Source organism: Panicum virgatum, chromosome 7K (genome assembly GCF_016808335.1).
Source record: "Panicum virgatum strain AP13 chromosome 7K, P.virgatum_v5, whole genome shotgun sequence".
In the NCBI taxonomy this organism is placed as follows: domain Eukaryota; kingdom Viridiplantae; phylum Streptophyta; class Magnoliopsida; order Poales; family Poaceae; genus Panicum; species Panicum virgatum.
In genome coordinates this window covers 28,506,235-28,527,163 of record NC_053142.1, presented here as the reverse complement: position 1 = coordinate 28,527,163, position 20,929 = coordinate 28,506,235, and the positions used below count along the sequence as shown (strand labels likewise).

The 20,929-nt window shown below is 46.2% G+C and overlaps 1 protein-coding gene and 2 long non-coding RNA genes across 3 annotated transcripts; 1 reads left to right on the top strand and 2 right to left on the bottom strand.

Annotated features, from left to right (window-relative positions):
- The first annotated feature begins 749 nt into the window (after nucleotides 1-749).
- LOC120640756 lies at nucleotides 750-3,795 on the top strand. The gene is made up of 3 exons (XR_005661981.1): nucleotides 750-883; nucleotides 2,365-2,500; nucleotides 3,537-3,795. It is a non-coding gene; the product is annotated as an uncharacterized LOC120640756 (long non-coding RNA).
- An 11,809-nt stretch (nucleotides 3,796-15,604) lies between these two features.
- On the bottom strand, nucleotides 15,605-16,536 carry LOC120642991. The gene is made up of 2 exons (XM_039919539.1): nucleotides 16,319-16,536; nucleotides 15,605-16,216 (listed from the first exon to the last, which is right to left on the bottom strand). Exons 1-2 carry the CDS (start codon nucleotides 16,425-16,427, stop codon nucleotides 15,816-15,818), a joined length of 510 nt encoding a protein of 169 aa, XP_039775473.1. The 5' UTR covers nucleotides 16,428-16,536; the 3' UTR covers nucleotides 15,605-15,815.
- Nucleotides 16,537-18,487: 1,951 nt separating this feature from the next.
- LOC120640755 lies at nucleotides 18,488-20,162 on the bottom strand. Its single transcript, XR_005661980.1, has 3 exons — nucleotides 19,312-20,162; nucleotides 18,712-18,822; nucleotides 18,488-18,622 (listed from the first exon to the last, which is right to left on the bottom strand). It is a non-coding gene; the product is annotated as an uncharacterized LOC120640755 (long non-coding RNA).
- Between the last annotated feature and the right edge of the window lie 767 nt (nucleotides 20,163-20,929).

Genomic DNA, 20,929 nt, shown 5'->3' with positions numbered 1-20,929 from the left:
CGCGAGCAGGGACGCACTTGCGTGGATGGTGATGGTAACACTCCAGTGTTAATCGCGATGCTAATTATGTGCTTAACCCATTAATCATGGACTGAAGATCGTCGTTAGCGCTAATCAAGTTCGCATAGTGTTCCTCAACTTAGCTGAGTTCAATCTCGTTTTTCTCCATGATTCGAGCCTCAAATCAAGTTCTGCCCAAAAGCAAAGTTGTAGACCTTCTCTTCCTCTACAACTTTTATTTTGGCCAAATTTCGAGTTTCTATATGAAGTTTTGAGTTTTGGAGGGTCAAAATCGAGCTAAATTTCGTTGAACCATTTTCTCCCGGTGTTTATCTGCTCCCGATGCCCATGCCACGACCGGCAGCCCAGCAATGACTACCACGCGTCGGCCGCCGGGCGAACTTGCCCTCCATATCGAGCCGACCTTATCCACTTGGCCTCGATCCATTCTGCTCCTTGGCCGATCCCCTTTTTCCCATCCTTTCTTCCTCCTCGTGACCCAGTCGAGCAGACCGCCGCCGTCGTCGAGTCCGGCCATCTCCGGTCGTTGCTCTTCGATTCCTCGCACCCCGAGCCCCCTCACCATCCCCTCCACCTTCCCCAGCCCGCGGTCAAGCTTCTCCTCGGCCGAATCAGCCGGAATCGGCTCAGTCACCACCCGCCGCCATTGGAGCCGCCCAGAGCTCCTGCTCCCCGTCGACCCCTCCCCTCCAGACCACCTCCGCTCGAGCCGAGCCCCGGAACGGGTCCCTCTCGGCCCACTGAAGGTCCCCAACCCGTCCCTGCTCGCCCAGCCTCATCGGAGCACCGCCGCACGCCAAGCCCCTGCTCCCGCCGCGGGCCCTCCTTCGGCCACCCCGGCATCAACCAAGACCACCCGCAGGTAGCTCTCGTGTCCCTCTTACTCCCCCACACTTTCCTCGTCGTCGGGAAGCCCTCCCCTCGCTTGAATCGCCGTCCTCCATACTCCTCTGCTAAAAAAAATCGCGACCAGGGACCCCACACAGCAATAGGGACAAATCCAGGGGGTTTTCTGCACAAGTATAGACTCAAATGAATAGTGCCCGAAGGGTCTTTTTCGAAAAATTTGCTGAAAATTTGAAAATTCATAGTAAATTCTAGAAAAATCATAAAATAGCAAATGAAGATGTTTTGGAATCCTTGTGAATAGATCTATGCAGTGGAATCATAATATGATAGGTGTTAGTTGAAAATTATTTCTGTAGAAATAGATTTATGCTTGTTAAGATTTTAATGCTAGTGTTGCTTGTCTTTTTCATAACTGCAGTTATAGTGCTCCAAATGATGTGAAAATTTGGTGGTAGGCTATTATTGTGATGCGTGTGCTATGGTAAAAATTTCAAGTTCATTGAGTGCAGTATGACCGAGTTATTGGTTTAACTTGTTGAATGCTAAGTAAATAGTTTATAAATAATATAAATGTGTAAAAATGGAAAATGTGTTTCCACTGCTCTTGTATGATGTCGTGATGTCTTCCAAACACTTAATTTGGCTATGTATCTACAGAATATAGTGATCTATACATTTATCTTGCTCTCACATGCTTAATTTTAATTAAAACTTGTTGTGTTGGTGCTAATTAATTTATAAATCCTGAGCATGCAATATTTATACACTAGCCTAGTCTTTGCATTTATATTTCGCTGTAAAAGTTTCATGACCAGAAGAAGTGTGCATGTTGTAGATCTTTAATTGGTTAGTTTATCTTGCTAAGGCTAAATAAAATAGCTCCTGTCATCAATAAATGTTGATAAATATTTATTACATGACTTATCCATATCTTATCATGTTAGTAAAATTTGGTTACCCGTTTATACATGCAAGTTATGTTTTTACATTTGTTTGGTTCCTAGCTACAGGTTTCCTTTTATTATTGTTGCTAATAAATGCTCTTTTGCATGCTCACATTCAGCAATTTGATTCTTGTTCCTGTGTAAATCATGTTAATCCCTCTTAGAACCAGTTTATAGGTTGCTTTTATTTAACTTGCTTAAGTTGCTTGTTAGTTAAATAAATCTTCCTAGTTGCTCCTTACTTTATGTTTTGCTTGGCTTGTCCTAGATAAGTTTAGTAATGTTTTTTTTAGGAAACACTTCAGGCTAAAATACTTGAATAAACTCTCGTTTGTAGCACCAACTCATTTTGCCTTTTGAGCTTGTTTGCAGTGCTTACTCGATAAATGATTGCCCAGTCATGTCTTTCTTTTTAGTCGTATCGCATAGCACTGCATCATGCTCATGCCCATGCAATCATGACCTTGTGCCTACCCTGCTTGACCTTTTTGCTGTATCGTATACTACACATCCACGCATTCAGACATCCGTATTATTGCATCTCATTTAGATACGCTAGATGTGTGACGCGTGGAACTGAAGGGTGATGTTAGAGTTGATCCAGAAGCTGGTGTACTGATAAACCGACCCAAAAGATGGAAGGACCGAATGAAGTGCAAGCTAGGACCGGAGATGCAAGCAAGCTGGTACAAACTAACTAACTGAATTGTGTCAAATCCCAGGCATGCCCCGGAGCATAACCTCTATTTTCAGTATTCAATGTTATTATTTAAGTATTGTGCATTAAGTTTTCTAGGAGTTGAATGAAACCCTAGTATGCATGTTTCTCCCTAAGTACCAATGAGTCTCTACTAGTATACAGGCACCGTTAGAAATGCTTGCTAATTAGGGACCCGGTAGAAGTCGAGTGATTCCTGTCACTCGCGAGATATAGGTCTTGTTACTTAGGGAAAAGTTACTGGAAAATGAAGCATTGAGAAAAGAAAGGAAAAATGGAGACTGGGCGGAGGAAAGTTGGTTCTGGACATGGAATGAATGGAAAGTGAGCCTCCGCCTGTGTCGATTGAGGACCGTACCGTTGTTGGCCATGCTGACCAAGTTTGAATAGTACTAACCACGTACCGGAAGTAGGAGGTAGTCGAAACCGGTAAATTCAGTACCATATGTGCACTGGTAGCCGGACTTGATACTGTCTTCACCAGTGGAGCTAGTATACAAACTCATGGATGACCCTTCGTTGGTATCGATGGGGCTAGCAGTCCCGGGTCGCAGGGCAGTTCGGCTATTCGGTGTGCATATGTGAAGGGCTACCACGTAGGGTCCGACGGGCCTATATGTGACGTGTGTGTTAGGTCCACCTTGCAAGGTTAAATCGGATCGATTCACCATCTCTCTCGGTTAAGAGAACCTTGGTCACTTCGTCACATCATAGTAAAGAAGTGGGATGGGATTGAACTGAGAATATTTGGCTGTGGTACTCTGAAAAGATAATGTGATCAACCATACGTGCTCTAGATGTTGGTGCAAACCTAGTTGGTATTTGTATAATAACCGTGAGCTAAAATATTGAAAGTAAGGATTCACTGTTAGTAGCTTTTCAGCAAAATAACACCAGAGCCAAATAGCTTTGCATGTCTAGGAGTCGGCTAAGTATATACCACTAGTCGGGCAAGTCTTGCTGAGTATTAGCATATTCAGGGTTTGTTGTTATCATGTTTTCAGGTAGCTGCTGCTGGTTTAAGCTAATCAGGATTCACATCGGTTGGCTCGATGTGACGTCCTCACGACTACATAGATAACGTTGTTTTCAAACCGAGCTTTTATTTAATTTCCGCTGCATTTTGAACTCTGATGTATTACATAAATTCATTTTGTTAAGCTCTGTTTTGTAATTTGAAATTTGAGAAACTTCTGTCTATTTGTAATCATCTGTGCTCGCCTTCGGGTGAGACTTCCAGTGTTTTCGATCCTTAACCCAACAGGCTGCCGGATTACACCGTTTAAGTGCGCAGTGACTTGATTAAGTATTAAGATGATAGATGGCGCACTTAAGCCGGTTTAATTTAGGTGGTTCTGTCACAGTGACGCAGAGCAGGGATGCGCAGACTTGAGGAGTCGCAACCCTAGCTCGGCGTGCTCAAGCGGCAGTTCGTGGCACGCAGGCCCAAAAAGAAGGGCGACAACGGCCTGTGCTGTTGAGCAGGCCGGCGTGACTATGTGGGGGGTCGGGATGGACAGGAGTTCCCGAGACCCGAGGGAGTTCGGTTGTGAGCCCAATTGAAAAACAGGCTGGTTGAAAACAGGATGTTCGAGAGCATAAACAAACGAGATGATCGGATGAGCCTAACTGGCTGTTCAAGATCACAAACAGAATAGAAAGCGAGAGAGAAAGAGAGAAACGATCGGCACTCGCTCGGGCGAGATTGATTTGGGCTGACGGGTAGAATTTGGGCCACGCAGAGAAGTGTACGGAGAGAGGGAAAAAGGATGGGCGGCTACGGGAGATTGAGGTTGAACTGAGTATTCTACAGCGACAGTACTGGTCTTCGGAAAGCGAAACATCACAGGAAAATGCCGAAATTGAGATAACACTCCGTTTCGAGCGTGATTTGATCGACGTGAGAGATTAGAGAATCGGAAACTCGATGGGGCAAAATAAGTTAAATCCAAACCGGGAAGAAAACAGAAAGGATTTCGATCACTCAGAATAATATTTCCAGGATTAAAATATATCTAGAAAAGTCTAGATAAATATTTTAATCAAAAAAAGAAATATCTTTAAAATTCCAAAAATTCAAAGAGAAACCCTGGAGATAGTTTGGGACGCGGCGAGTCCAAATAGAATACTTGAATCTCATGAAAAATGATTCTAGAAATTTCCATTTAATGGATTTAACTCTAGAAAAAAATGAGAATAAATGTCAGAAAATTTTGAAAAATTATCAAAATATTTAGAAAATACATAATTTTATTCGAAAACATATTCACAACCCAAAATTGAAATTTTGGGGTGTGACAACAATATACTCAGTTGTGTCATCGCCATCAAGAATCTCAATTAGAGTACACTTCTTAGCTGCTTCCACACTGAACTGTACCTTGGTCTTAAAAACGTTTGATGTGAACCTTTTCTTCGCGTTTACCTAAAGAATTGAAGCATCTGGTTCTGTGAATGGCTTAGATTGCAGTGCATTTGTGTCATCATTCGCCTCAATTTTGTGCACCTTTGTAAGACAGCTCCCATAGTGCTGTACTATTTCTAACAGGGTCATTTTACCATCCAGTTTCATCTGAAGCCTAGAGTTCATGCTCTCACTCCGTTAGTTGCTCCTCAATCCTAAATAGCGATTACCGGCATGATATGCAACACACCAGATTGCTCTCACCTCATACATTTGATAAAGCCACGAGCCCTCTGTGACATCATGCTTATCGAGGAATGTCTGCCATTTTCTCTCAATCTCTTCTATGGAGCAAAGGTCATACATAAAAGTCCTGAACTCATCCTTCATTGTATCATCATGAATATTGTGCACAAGGTTCTGCTCAATATGCCATCTGCAAAGCCTATGCGGTGAATTCGGCCACACTACACTGATTGCTCTCTGCATAGCAAGGTCTCCATCTGTGATCACGGAAACAGGATGCTTCTGAACATTAGCTTCAGTAAATATTTTCAGCAGCCACACATATGGCTCAATATTCTCATGAGCAATAATTCCACATCCGAAAATAACTGTGCAGTAATGGTGATTCACCCCAACAAAAGGAACAAGGGGCAGGTTGTACCGATTTGTTTTGTAGGTGCTATCAAAAACAACGACATCACCTAATGCAGCATAATCAAGCAGACATTGAGTATCACACCAGAACAGCCCCTGCAGGTGTCCTTTCCCATCAGATATGTACTTGAAAAAGAAATCAGAATCTCTATTTTGATGTTCCTTCAGGTGACTGATGACTGTTTGAGCATCACCACCAGCAATTATATCCTGCTTATAGAGATGGCAGAAATTATACAAGTCCCTTGATGTATAGCCAACCTTGTCATACCCACCGTACTGCATCTCCATAATTTCAAATATTTAGTGTTTGCGGATCCCAGCAACCCCCAACTCGACAATTTCAGCCTGCAGACAACCAAAGTTGGCTGGCGCAAGCGGATAGTTGTGTTCATCGATGAAATTCTTCACATACCACTGCCCGGTGTTCTGATCTAGTGCAATCACCAATTTTGCAGGGCATCCAACACGAGTTATATCTCGTGGCCTCCGCTTCTTATCCTCCTTCTTCATGTACTTCTTTTCACGGTAACCTTGATGACTGCAAACATACCTCCGAAGGGTCAGCTCAGTGTGGTAACTGTTCCACTCAACATAGCTTTTTCTCACACTAAATCCTTTGCCAAGTGTGTATGCGTTATAAAACTGATATCCTTCATCTTTGTTAGCAAACATCTTGCTAACAATTTCACTGTACTCCAGCAAAGACTCAAGATCCACCATTTCCTCTTGCATCCATCAACAACATTAAACAAATTAAATAAACATATAGCAAATTCACACCATTCCAACTGCTATGAGAGGAGGAGATTAAGTGATTCCAAAGATCTAAGACTAAGAAATTGATCCAAGGGGATAGTAATACTAAGTACTTCCAGATGGTGGTAAATGGCAAAAGAAGAAAAACCAGTATTTATAGACTACAACAAGAGGAGGAGGCAATTGAGGGAGAAGACAATCTGCAGGAATACATTACAAACTACTACAAGAAGCTCTTTGGGAACTCAGAGAGGAATGATTTCTCTCTAGACGAAACAATAAGAGGAGACATTACACAAGTACTTGAGGAAGAAAACAGCATGCTGACAGAACAATTCACTGAGAAGGAAGTACTAGATGCAATATTCCAATTGAAACATAATAAAGCTCCAGCACCTGATGGCTTCCCAGGAGAGTTCTACCAAGTTTTTTGGAGTGTCATAGAGATGAACTAATGGCCATGTTTTTTGGAGTTCTACCAAGCTCTGGATTTGTTCAACTTAAACTTTGGAGTGATAACTTTAATCCTAAAATTACAAGAAGTAAAGATGATTCAGCAGTATAGACCAATATGTATATTGAATGTTAGTTTCAAAATCTTTACTAAGGTTTTGACTAATAGACTCTTAACAATGGTTAACAGATTAACAAAACCTTCTAAGAGTGCCTTCCTACCAGGGAGATATATTCTAGAAGGGGTTGTAGTACTGCATGAAACCATACATGAGTTGAAAAGGATGAAACAAAGTGAGATAATTCTGAAACCAGGGAGATATATTCTAAGAGCCCATGATGCAGCAATACCCTACTCTGTATAATATTGTGAGAAGGAAAAATCAAACTGTGGCTGCTACTCTTAGTACAACACCTTTGAATATTTCCTTTAGAAGAGCCCTAGTAGGAGACAAACTGAGTTTGTGGCTTGAACTAGTTTCTAAGGTACAATACCTTTGGTGCTTACAAGAAGGAGTCATATTAACAAGATAATTTGTTGAAAAGATGATCGATTTTCCTGTGAGACATCGAGACCGGATTTTCCTTAATCTAAAAAAAGTCACACTATTTCTGACACTTGAGAATGCAGACTACAAACAAACCTCCAATCATTGAATACTATCTTGGGAAAGTTATCATCTGATCATGAAACAAGGCACACACCAAGAGGAGGTGACATCCAAGTACTTGTGGCTGGATGACCAAACATGGGGCAGCTGGTGGGGGATGAAGCAGGCGCAACGGCAATGTCGCGACTCGGGGGTGTAGGGAACACAACAGGCGGTGTTCAAACCCTACCTAGCGCGCGGAGTAGGGTGACGCCTATGGCGGCGGGGTCGAGGGCAGGGCGGTCGACGCAAAGAGCAAGGGCGGGGCCGAGTGCAGGGTGTCAGCGGTCACGGTGGCGGGGGTAGAGCAGGGCGGCGGCGAACTCATGGCGATCCAGCGAGGGGCGAGGCAGGGCGGTTGTACTGTGCGGGCGGATAGGCCAGGGGCGTGGGGTTTGGGGTGGAGGGGGAGGGCGAAATTACCACAGTACCCTTCCGCACCTTAAATTAATTAAATTAATTATTTAGGGAAGGCACCAAGAGGCACCGGGAGGCACCACCAACCATTGTAGAAGATCTCATGTAGTTTAAGGTTTAAAATCAGACGATCGTGATAGTTCATGTTAAAAAATGAATTTTTTCGGAGAAAAAACTGCACACAAACCCCTAGAAAAATAAATATTATTCAATAGTACAATAATAAGTACTAATTTTGACAGCTTGTACTGCAAATGAATACAAAAGATACCAACGAGTATGGAATTGCACTTTATTTGCAATGCGCAAGATCATACACTTGAGTTTACTTGAGGTTATAGGAAACACCAAGTTTCGAGGGCCTTCCACTTATGAACAGTTGTTGCTGCTTAGAGTCTTTAAAATTTGTGATCTTGAAGCGATCAGCCACAAAACATCCAAAATAAATATTCAAGAAAACAAATATAATAAATTATAAACAGGACACCAATCATCTCTTAATAAACAAAATAAGAAGGTAGACCACCTTGCTATGGTTACATGAGCGCAAATAATTGGTAAAGAAAAAGTATAGTTTTTTTTAGATTACACAGTACAACTCAGACACTCACAATGCGCGCATGCTCACACCCCTATGAACACGTACGCAAACCCTACCCTTATGAGTATCATCGAAGACTGAGCCGATAAATCCTCAAGATTGACGAAGTCACCACAGGCGCCTCGCTATCGACGGGAACATTGCCTATCACTGAATGTACAATGCCGTTAAATCCTAGGATATTCGCAAGTCGAACCCAGGACATGAGATGCTACCGATGCTCTTGTAACCACTAGGCTACAGATCCTTTCGTGAAAAAATATAGTTATTAGAGGGAGGGGATGAATATTGTGAGCAATTAAAGGTCAGAACCAATGCAAAAAAAACTAAGTTTGAAGGAATTAATGGATATTTTTGGAACTGGGAAGTAAATGAGAACTAAATTTTTGCACGGATCATGCACCGACCCGTTGATTTTTCATATCGTCAGTTTAACCGGGCATATGTATTCCTGCTGACACTTGTCAAACTCGTCTTGGCTATTATTTAGAAATATCAAATATATTCTATATCTGGTTTTTACTATTATTTGGACATCTTGATAGTGAATTATACACGTTGACTATGGATTGGACTTCATCCATGCATCCTAAAAATCCTACAAACTAGAGCTCATAAACATTGTTAGTCTCATTGATTATGTTGTCACACAATTACTAAAATTATAAACTATGGCCACCATGTGCCCACCCCGTGGGCCGACGGCCGCTGCAACCTTCCTCCTCCTCGGTGTTCTCCTGGCCGCCCATTTTCTCCTCCTCCGTATCCGGATCAAGGCTGCACCCAGCGATTGCCACCCCTTAGCGCCATCCCCTACCTCTCACCGCCACCTACTGCCCTCCCCCTCTCCGCCACTCCCCGCTCTCCACCGCCGCTCGCATCTGCTCTCGCCGACCCGCCCTCCACACTGGGGGCCGCGGCTCGCGCGGGTCCGCTCGCCAGTGTCCCCACAGCCGGTGGCTGCTGCTCGCGTGGGCCAGCACGCGGCCGTACCCATGGTCTGCATCACCGGTGCCGCCTCCAATGCTGCCACCACAGACACGAGAAGAGAGAAGTGAACAGGATAGGATACAAATGAAAACCTAAAATAAATGGTAAAGCAACAATGATGATTTCACTGCTGGGTTACATTACAGGCATGCCACCAATATTTTTTTTCCAAAATTGCCTCAATACTACCTATACTACTTGTGCATACCACGTATATCACAGAGAAGTTTTTATTAGTCTCTTAGATCAACTCTAGTAGGGAGAGTAAATGGACTTCCATATGAAGATTTAGTCAGTGGACATCAAAAATTAATCTCCAGCAGGGGAGCAAATGGGCTGCCATTTTGGTAGGCCTTACTAATTTCTCCCCCACCCCCCCCCCAATTTGGTGGCCCTCTATTTGGGCTGCCAACTGTGGGCCCCACTGATTTCTTTTTTTTTCACTTCTTCATCCCGATCCCCTTCAGCTCTCCTCGCCTTCCTCGCGGCACTCCGCCGAGCACCGGCCGCCGCACGCGGCCCGCCCCGCGGCAGCGCTGCTCGCCCGCCGGCCCGCGGCGGAGCTTCTCTGCGCGGAGCTCGCCCCGCCCACGGGCTGTGGCGGCGCGGAGCTTGCCTGCGGCGGCGCTGCTCGCCCGCGGCGGCACGCGGTGGGGAGTAGGGGACGGGGGTGCGGCGGCAGCGGCCGCGACGGCGGAGGATGGCGGCGGCGGAAGCAGAGCGGGAGCGCGCGCGGGGCAACGAGGCAGGCGGAGGTTGGCGGCGGCCGGGAAGCAAGATGGGATGGGCAGGGGCGGCCGTGGCGGTGGGGAGGTATGTTGGAGGACGCGCGGCGGTGGTGCCATGGTGGGAGGTGGGCTGAGGATGGCGTCGCTGCCAGCGGCGCCCGGTGGGGAGCAGGAGCCGGAGGGCGCGGCCACACAAGGAAGGTGAGATGGGTGGGAGTGGGAGTGGAGAATTACAGGTGGGGCCCAGTTGTCAGTTGAAAAAATAGAAGCCTAATTTACTCAGCCCGCTGGAGTGGAGACCCATGTTTGGGTGAGTAAAATTTAGAAGTGAGCTTCTAAATAAGCATTTGCTCATCTAAATTTAGAAGCCATACTGGAGTTGCTCTTACTATTACTAATTAGAGGTTCATTTTGAAGCCTCATGTGAAGCCATCTAGGATTCTAGGTGGACACTCTAAAAAATTAGAGAAATCCTAGAAATTCTTATAAAAATCGGAAACATCTAGCCATCAATCCGATAACTCCAATCATAATAGTCGCTGGATATGTTATCTTTTCTAATAAATTACCCATCACTGCCATTATGAAAATAGACTAAAGTAACCCCCTAAATATGTATCTAAATTACCCACCTCTGACATTATAAAAAATGTAAAGTAACCACCTAATCTTGGTGTAAATTACCCACATATGCCATTATTAAAATAAGAGCTCTGTTACAATGATTGCAAAGTACCAATGAGTACTTTCAAGTACTTTTGCCTTGAATTTTTTTTAGCCGTCAATCTCTAGAAGGTATTTACAAAAATTAAATTAAATCAGTATGCGGTCCCACTTTTTTGTACTTGATCCCACATTTTTATACCACCAGGTACTTTAGTCTAGGTACTTTCAGGTAATTCCTCTCTTAACCACCGTACGATTCTATCAGATGGACGACTCTTATTTTTTTCGATCATCGTAAAAATTCTCTTAAAATAATGGAAATAACCCCTAAATTTGTATATGAATTATCCAATTATGTCATTATTAAAAAGTCAAAGTAACCTCCTAAATCTGAAACAAAATTATATAATTATAGCAAAATATTAAAGAGACCAAAATAAAATTCTGGATTACTATTTCTATCATTAGAATTTTTACTATGATTGAAAAAATAAGAGCCGACCATCTGATAGAATCGTACAGCGGTTACTCTGTTTTCACGGGATTTGAGTGTAACGGCTAGTTTGGGGCCTCCCACTATAAATAGAGGGTGTGGCCGGCCATTTGAGGTGGCTGTGCACCTTGGGGACTTGGTGTCCATGTGTGAGAGTGCTTGAGAGCCCTCTACTCACTCTAACTTGGTAGTAATCATCCGATCGAGTGAGAGAGCGATTCTAGTGCGAATGCTTTGAGAGATTGCATCAAGTGGCACTAGGTGATCGTGTTGCAAGCCGGTGTGCTTGTTACTCTTGGAGGTTGCCACCTCCTAGACGGCTTGGTGGCAAGAGGCTCCGTTGAAGCCCGCAAGAAGATTGTGCGGTGCTCCGGAGAAGAGATTGTGAGGGGTATTGTGCTCACCCCGCGGGAGCCGCGAAGAGCAACTCTAGTTAAGCGAAACGTGAAGAGCAACAAGTGGTCCGGCAGGATTATGTGCTAGAGCTCGGTGTGAGCACTCCACGTGGGAGAGTGTGACTTGAGACTCACCACTAGAAAGAGGATCGGCGGCAACCTTGGAGCTTGTCCCAACGGGGATTAGCTTGGTGGCAACCAAGTGAACCTCGGGATAAAAATCACCGTGTCAATTTTGTCTACTCTTCTCGGTGGTTTGCATTCTCCAAATCACAAGCCTTATATTTACATTCATCTATATCGTGTGCTTGTGTAGTTGCTCTCTAGTGATTAGTTAGTTTGTGTAGCTTGTTAATCATCTTCTTGCTTGTGTAGCTAGAAGTAGAGATCCTAGTGTAACTAGTTAGCTTGTGTAGTTTAATTAGTTGCTCTTGCTTAGATTGTGTAGCTAAGCAAGTTGAGCTCTTGGGTTTGGATTGTGTATCCTTGTCCTTGAGCATCTAGTGAGCTTAGATTTGGCTTTGTGCTTTTGCTCATTAGAATTGTGTAGGAACTCCCCTTGTTTGTGAAGTACTAGTGCTTAGGCTTGTGTGGCTTGGCATTAGAATTGTTATGAGAGCTCTTGTTAGCTTAGCACTCCATTTGCTTTATGTATGATCTTTTTGGAGGTGTCTTAGAGTCATAGTTAGAGGGGTGAAGTCTTGGCTAAGCGAATAGTTTCAATTCCGCATAAGTTTCGGTTAGCCGGCGCAATTAGTTTTAGAAAGGACTATTCACCCCCCTCTAGTCCGCCATCTCGACCCTACATCTGCACCGGAGGGGGCCGGCGGTGTCCCGCCTCGCGGCCGCGCGCCCGCGCTCGCGTTGGCTGGCGGGCACCTACCCGAGGTCGCGCGAGGGGCCGGCACGATCGGCCTGTGCTCGACGTGGGCAGCGGCGACCCGCCCGAGCCCGCGCGGAGGGGACCGGAGGCGCCCCGCCCCTCGATGTGGCCGGCGTGGTCGGCTTGATACGGGCCCGCGAGTTGCTTGCCTGCTTTTCCTCCGCCAATAGCTGGTGGCTGCTCTGCTTTGCTGCGCTTCGCTGGTGGCTGCTCTACTGCTGCGCTGCGATGCTTGCTGCTCAGCTGCCTGCTAGATAGAACAGATCATTCAGATAATCATTGTTGGTATTATTACACTGTTTGCTGCTCGTGAAGCGGCTGTGGAAGGGCAATGCGGCGCGGGTGATGGCGGCGGAAATGGCCATCCTCGGCAAGGTCCGGCACTGAACATCCTCAAGCTTGGTTGAGTTGGGTTGAAACTGTGGGTTTGCAGGTGGGTTGAAACTATGGGGTCAGAGGTGGACTGGTCTAATTTGGTTGAGATGTTGTATGCAGTTTGATTTAATTTAATTTTGGAAGATAGTGGAGTGGGGTGGTTTGGAGTGTTATAATATATATTATGAAATGGTTCGGTTCAGTAATGGTTTGGGGTGCCAAACCACTGGCAGGTTGACTCACGATAGGTCTTGCTGTACAATCCAGATTCAAGCCTCTCTTCCCTTGGAGCAAACAATGCGACTCCACCAGCTTGACCATGTACGAGGAATGATGGAAATCTTAGAAACCGGATCATATTCAGGCATGTGTCAAGCATGTCCAGCCTCTGCAAATCCAGAGACCATGGATAGATTAGTGGCCCAGGGTCAATCCAATTCAACTTAGAGCAACTCCAAAAATCTCTCTCAAACAAATTGGATCGGCAAATATAATGAAACGACACAAAAAAATGCAATGCAACAGTCTCTCCATCCCTCTCGCTTCGGTACCCGGCTTGTCATCCCACCTCCTTCGCTCAGTAAGAATGTCGTGCGCCCTCAACTCGCCATCGGCCCTCCCGCGTGCCGCCCGTCCGCGTTGCCCGCGGAGATCCTCCGCCCGCTGCGACGCCCCCGGAGCTCCTCCTCCCCGCTCCGGCGCCCGCCGCGGAGCTCCTCCTCCGCCTGCCGCTGGCCCGTAGAGCTCCTCCTCCCGCACCCTGCCTCCCTCGCAGCTTGGTCCCCCGGCCAGGCCGGAGCTCGCCCGCACCGCGGCGTTGCTCTTGGTGAGCGCCTCTTCGAGCTCTGCCTGTAGGTCCATGAGCGCGGCCTGCTGCCGCGCGAACGCCTGCCCCGCCTCTGCAGGTCTCAGTAAGGAGATGCCGACAAGCCATGACAGCTCCTTAGCGCGGACGGAGGGAAAGGGGCAGCGGACAGCGAGGACGGGGCGACGGACGGCGAGGATGGGCAGTGGACGGCGGGAAGAGGTGGCGGGGATGGGAAAAGAAGAGTGTGATGGGTAGTCTGTTGGATAGTACAGGCATATGGAGAGTAAAGACTAGCTAAATTGTAATATCAAGAGTGAAATTTAACTAGTTTTTTGGAGATGGTCTTATAATTCGGGGCGACAAAAAGTTGCCATGATAAGCCACAGGTCTCCTCTTCTCTTCGCGAACAGCAGGAGTTTTCTTCTCAGTCCCAGCGATGATCCCCTCCAGGGCATCATAAATCTCTTCCTCGCTATTCCTTAAGATCACCGGGAGCAGCAAGAATGGCAGCCTCCTTCATCAAGTTTTGAACATCAGCTACAGTGACCTGGGGTTCTTCTAGCAAATCGTCTAAAAGTGAACATGTTGCAACTAAAAAAATATAAATGTAGTGCCCACTAGCAATTTTAAAGAGGCAGAAACGACCCATTCTCCGCGTGAGCGAACGAGGACGATGCCATTCATTGCGGACATAACGGAGTATGTCGCTTAAAGTCTGGTCGTAGGCTGGGCGTTCGGGCTACCCGAAAATTTCGGATCGGATTTTTCGGGTTTTTAAAATTTCGGGTTTTAAAATCTTCAACCCGAAATTTATTCAAAATAAACAAAACCCGACATTTCGGGTACCCGACATTTCGGGTTCGGGTTCGGGTTTACCCAAACAACCCGAGATACAACTACGAAGGCAGCAGTAGCAACACAAATGCAAACGAGGAAGCAGCAGATCCACGAGCAAGCAGCCAGCGTAGCAAGCAAGCAAGGATGCAAGCAGCAGGCGCAAGCAAGCAAGGATGCAAGCAGCAGGCTGCAGGCGTAGTAGCAATAGCAAGCAAGCAGCCGGCGTCGCAAGCAGCCGGCAAGCCACCTGAGTACTCAGCCCCGCCCGTCGTGTTGTGGTGCCGACCGCCGCTCCGCGGCCGCGCGTCCGTGTTGCCGCTCATCCGTTGTGCTCCTGTTGCCGCGGCCGTGGGTCATGTTGCCGCTCGCCGCCGGGCTCCGGCTGCCGCGGCCGCGCGTCATCGTGACGCAGACACCGCTGGCCGCCCCGTCACCGCTGCTCCTCGGCATGCTCTCCACCCGCTAGCAATTTGTGGGGGCGCGGTCACACGGAGGTCTCGGAGGCGCCGCCGCCGGGGGTGAGAGGGATGGGGATTGGGCACTAGGTCTGGGAGAAGAAGACAGTAAAGAGGATAAGGTTGCGTTGGAGGTGGGTAGCCATACAGGGATTGGGCTGTGGTGGGCCAAATTTTGGCCTGTTCCGATGGGCTAAAAGCCCTGGCTGGTCTGATTCTGGCTGGACTGGTTGAAGACGGAACAGTAGCTGCTGTTTTTTTTCCTGTAGCGGCTGGAGGGATCTGCTAGATGGTTGGGATGCTGGCAGAAGTACACCATGCGTCGGACTCTTTCACAGTCCCATTCAAATTCAAAATTTGGCGCCAATGCAGCATATGAAAAGAAGAAAATGGTGCAACTGGTGCAATGGAAATGCACCCATGTCCATGAACCGCAACAATTATCCTCATCTCTTAAGTAGCACTTATTTTCATAACAAGCAAAAGACCTGACAATGACATTCAAATACTGGTTAATTACACATAGCATTCGGACCATCAAACTACTAGTTCGACCATTCAAAATTAACAATTAACTGATCAACATTAAGAATTAAAAAAATCCCCAATCAACATCAGTTCCATACATGGCGCCAAACCACAAGTCAATTCTAGTTGTTCACATAATAACACCAAATTCAGAGTCCATTCACTAGCAACAAATTACGAATCATGCCGGCCACACAGCAGCAGAAACTAACTCCCTCAGTTCTGAGGTATTAGTTGTAGTATTCATCGCCACCCACTCCGATGGATCGTAAGTTGAACCATCTCCATATTGACGCAGCCACAGATAATTCTCCATTGCAAAGCATGATATGATAATCCATGCTTGCTTTTCCCTCGTGAAGAATGGAACCCCTTCCAGGATATGCCACCGCTCTTTCAAATGCCCAAACCTCTGTTCAATGATATTGCGCAGCTTGGAGTGAATGTAGTTAAATTTCTTGTGACGATCTAATGTGCGAACATCAACTCCCCTAAAATGTGACCTATGGTACCTTGTATCCCGAAAAGGAGTCATATACCCTTGCTGCTCCATATAACCCGAGTCCGCCAGGTAGTATCGGCCTACAAAAATTGTAAAATTTTAAGTCTTGTCACTATGGTCACTTGTTGCAACAAACTGCGCACCCTACTGTTGCATCAAAAGCTTGAAAAATAAGCACAAACCTGGTGGTGGATGCGGGAATCTTTGATCCGCCTGACAATCTTGGAGAACCGCCATATCATGACATGCACCCGCCTTCCCGGCTCCTACATAGGTGAATCGGCCATGCATGTCCACTATGGCGCAAACATTAATCGAAACTTCTCCGTCCCTATTAATGAAGTCAGCTTTGGCTTCTTGATTCACTTCCACCGGTATGTGAGTGCCATCTATAGCACCAATGCATCCATCAAACCATGGTGCATATTCCGCAAGTTCGCTGCTCACTTGTGTATAGTTACTATCGGCTGGAACTAGTACAGTCTGTGCCCACCTAAACATAATCTCTGCCAGCTTAGAAGTCTTCCTACTTATTGTATCTAAAGACCTTTCGAATCTATCCCTGCATTCTCTAACACCAGCCCCGTGTGCACAAGTCCAGATATATAAACCTAAAGCTTCCATGGAACCGCAATCTTTTGTACTTTTCAGCCCATATGGAAGTAAGCGGTCATGCAAGTTCAGGAAAGCATCACGAGACATACGTAAATTATCTATGCATTTAGTAGGGTCATCAAGACTCAATTTCATCCATTGAGCTCCACTCAGCTTGGTTATGGGACAAGGAGGATTTACCAAAGGTGGATGCATCCTGAGGATTGCTTTAATCCTTCTCAGCACTTCAGCGGCTGCAGCCAAGTTCTTAACGTCGTGGCTGTCGGTAGAAGACCTACTGGTCGACGATTCCTCGCTGCTGTCCATCTGCAACTCAAAAAGGCAACAAAACAGTTTTATATTATCAACATTGTGAAGGAAGAATTTATACTTCCTGCTGCATAAACCAAAAATAGTATGGGTTCGGACTAAACTGGAGTACAATTTCAAGGAATTGAGCTGTTAGCAGAAGCACAAAATTAAGGAGTCCAAATGCAAAACTGAGAGAGAACTAGGCTACAGCTCACATTGTTTGTTCAGCGCACAATCATTGTTTGTTAACCAAAGTTTAAAACACAACACAAACATTGAGCATCAAACAAAGTTCATGAAACGGTCTGTAGTACAACAACCATGACTCGAAGTACGCAACACTGGAATTAACGCAAACAGATACACCCGAAGGCCACGCAACAGCAACGTTTCTTTGGATTACTTGGACTTTAGAGTCATCATGTCCAAAGTAACCTTGACATAGTTGTATCGGCCTTCTTTGGTCACCAAACCCAGGAAAGCCCTACGATGGACCCTGTGGGTGCAAAGACTCAAGGCCTGGGCAAAAAAGAGATCGCTCTCGTTGTACCCATCCTCTTTCAAAATCTGATTGACTTGGGCAATCTCCTCGGCTTCAGTGATATGACGGGACTTGCGCTCCTTCGCGTCCTTGATGATATTGTCGAGGTCTTCAAGGCAGTCATCAAGGGAGGGCGTCTGGCTACTCTTCTTTTTAATTGGGCTGCAAACTGAATGCTCCCTGCTGGATCGTTTGGAGCACTGACCACCACTTCGGGATCTTACAGGCTCATTGGAGAACTCCTGAGGAGTCCGAGGGCTGTCACCACTAGAGGTTTGGTTCGTACCATGTCCACCAGCGGAAACCAACTCGCCCCTATCACGGGGGGTGTGTCCGAAAATCGAGAACAATTGTTCACAGAATGGCGGACGTTTGTACTTCTCACCAGGAAGTTCGGAACTTTCCTGCACGTGCGGCATGGTTCGACATGTTAGTAATCAGTTAATAGGAACAGGCTCATATTACCGTGGATTGAAGGATAAGGTCCAAGCTACTACCCCATGGATAGCCGCATACCAAACGGGGTCAACTGCCACCTCACCGGTCTCCGGGTCACGGCCTAGCCCAGTGTGTTTGCGCCCGTCGCGCCAGTTGAAGTACAATCTTTTGAGTTTGTTGAACTTGTTTTGGATCTGTTTCTTGCTGTATCCCAATTTAGTGGAATCGTTGAAGGAACGATAAATATTAGTCCAGCCGATGGAGGTAGGGCCTTTATCTCCCCAATGGCATAGTTCTTTCTGCTTAGCCACTAGGTCAAGCATCAGGGACAACTTACGGTCATCCCAATTAGCACGATCACGAGACATCTGTACCAAGGTTTGGCATTTGTTTGTATTATCTACATGGATCTTATGCAAATGAATGTAAGCAGATGGCATAAGTACGTAATGGACATGACACTTGCCTGCTCAGTTGGCTTCGCGCGTCTTGAAAGGATGTTGTACTGCTTGGCTTGAGGGGGGGAGCACGAGGAAGTAGATGAGGCTGCCAGTATGGTCAACGTTGGCCAGGGGCTGACTGAACTCGAAGTAGATCAAATCTGAAAGGAACAAAGGGCATATAGGTTCTAATATGAAGCATGTAATATGGTATAAAGACAAATCGGGTAAGCAATGATCGAGCACCAACGTCTGTCGGCGGATCTGGGAGAGTGGATTCTCCACAATCAAGTCAGGGGCACCTTCTTCATCGTTGGAAAGATGGGGATCTATTGATAGCCTTCTCCGCAAATTAGCATATCTGCATCAAACATCAATTGAAGCTCAACAGTCAAAAGACCTGAGACCCAAAAAAATTTGCATCTTTTACCCCATACTAAGAAGAAGTAACAGCAAAGATCATCCGGTTCATAATAATTTGCATTTTCATTGCTTTATCAGCATATCCAAGCCATAAGCTTGTTTCACTTGCATGAGAGTGGAAAAGGAAAAACAATGGTGTAACTGTCTGCTAGGATGCTTTGGCTGGAGATGTGAGTATGCGAAAATAATAGCAAGTGGTTAGGAAAAGGCCAGTAGGTAAGTCTTTAAGAACAGTAAGTTTATCTTATCTGATCCATCGTAAATCATTGTTCATTAATTGTAGGGAGCATAGCTTAGCACATATTTCAGTACTTTACATGATGTATGAATTGGCAATATATCCAAGTTTTTATCCCGTGATTTAAATCCAAAGAGACCCTTTTTCCAATTGGATAGCAATACAAAAAGGGGACTAATGCAAACTTACCTGGATGTGGGAGGCTATATCAGCAACTGTCAGCCTCAAACCGTTTTCGTGCTGCCTCAAGATCCATTCATAAAGCTTCTCCTGCATCAAACAGATAAAGTGGGCTTTTAGTTACTAAGCAGGGGACAAAGAAAAATAGCAGATGTTTACCATATCAATAACAGACAATGAAAAGAAATAAGAGCTGCTAATACTAATGGGAGCATTATGGATGGGTACATTGTCAGCCTACAATCTCTGCATTGGCATGACAAACATACAGCCTCTAGGTTTATCCACTACATGTTTGTACACAAGACATAAATTATATCTGCACTGGTATAAGTGATAGGTTTTGGAAACAGCATAAGGAAGGGTTCCCCCATAAGGAAGGTTGACCTGATACCCATTCATCACAATATTTTTGTTCATTCTCTGACCATGTTTTTCCTGTATCGCTCACAGCTCAATCTAAGATTGAGATAGAAAAACATAATTTGCACCTTGGACAGACCACAGTTTAACTGCATGGGATTCTTAAGATCAGAGTCTAAGATAGCTCGATCCAAGAAATTTAGGTCCAAAAATAAAAAGATTTGCCGAGTAGCTAAACATTTCAAGAAACGGCAGGTGCTTCTCCGTGGTGGAACGCAACAAGAAATGGAATGCCCCGAGTGAGCACCTCTGGCGGGAGTCCACGGCGGCGGGGCAGAGCTCGTCGATGGAGACAGCGGCGGACCTCGTCGATGGAGACAGCGGCGGACCTCGCCGATGGAGACGACGGCGGCGCGGGGCGGCCCAGACGACAGCGGTGCGGGGCGGGAGGGAAGCCGGCGGCGTCGGGGTGCACGGACGGCGCCGCGGGACAGGACGGCCGGCCGGCGGCGGCGCGGCCCCCAACCCTAGCCTTGGGTGGTCGGGACGCGGGGGAGGAGGGGGGCTATGACGGGATGAAGGCCCCTTCGGGCGGACGCTTTTGTTTTTTACAGGGAGTCGGGCGGACGTGTAAGCCGTTCGGCTGCTCCGTCCCAGCCGAACGGCTGGGCTTATCACTCCAGCAAGAATCAGCCCAGCCAGGGCTTTTAGCCCATCCGAACAGACCGTTTTCTTCTGAGACAGATTTTGGTACGGGGCACTTCGGGTTTTCGGGTATTTCGGGTACCGGGATTTAATACCCGAATTACCCGTAATAATTTCGGGTACCGGAGTTTGCTACCCGAAATAGTGGTCGGACTTTTCGGGTTCGGGTTTTTCGGATACGGGTTCGGGTTTTTCGGGTACGGGTTTCGGGCTTCGGGTAATATGCCCAGCCATACCTGGTCGTGAGTTCAGACCGCACTGCACGCGGTGGACGCATTGACTCCGAGTCCACCATGGCCTTGTTTGGAACGCACTAGGCGTTCCTAGTGCACATAATTCGAGAAAAGAATCTCACATGCATGGAGTATTAAATAAAATCTATTTGCAAAACTTTTTTAGAGATTGATGTAACTTTTAGTCAATTATGGATTAATTACTGTCATTAGATTCATCGCGAAAAGTTATATCCATCCCTGAAGAGGTTTTGTAAATAGACTTTATTTAGCCCGCCATGCGTGCAAGACTTGCAGACCAAGGTGTTCCATCCCCTCTTCAGCTC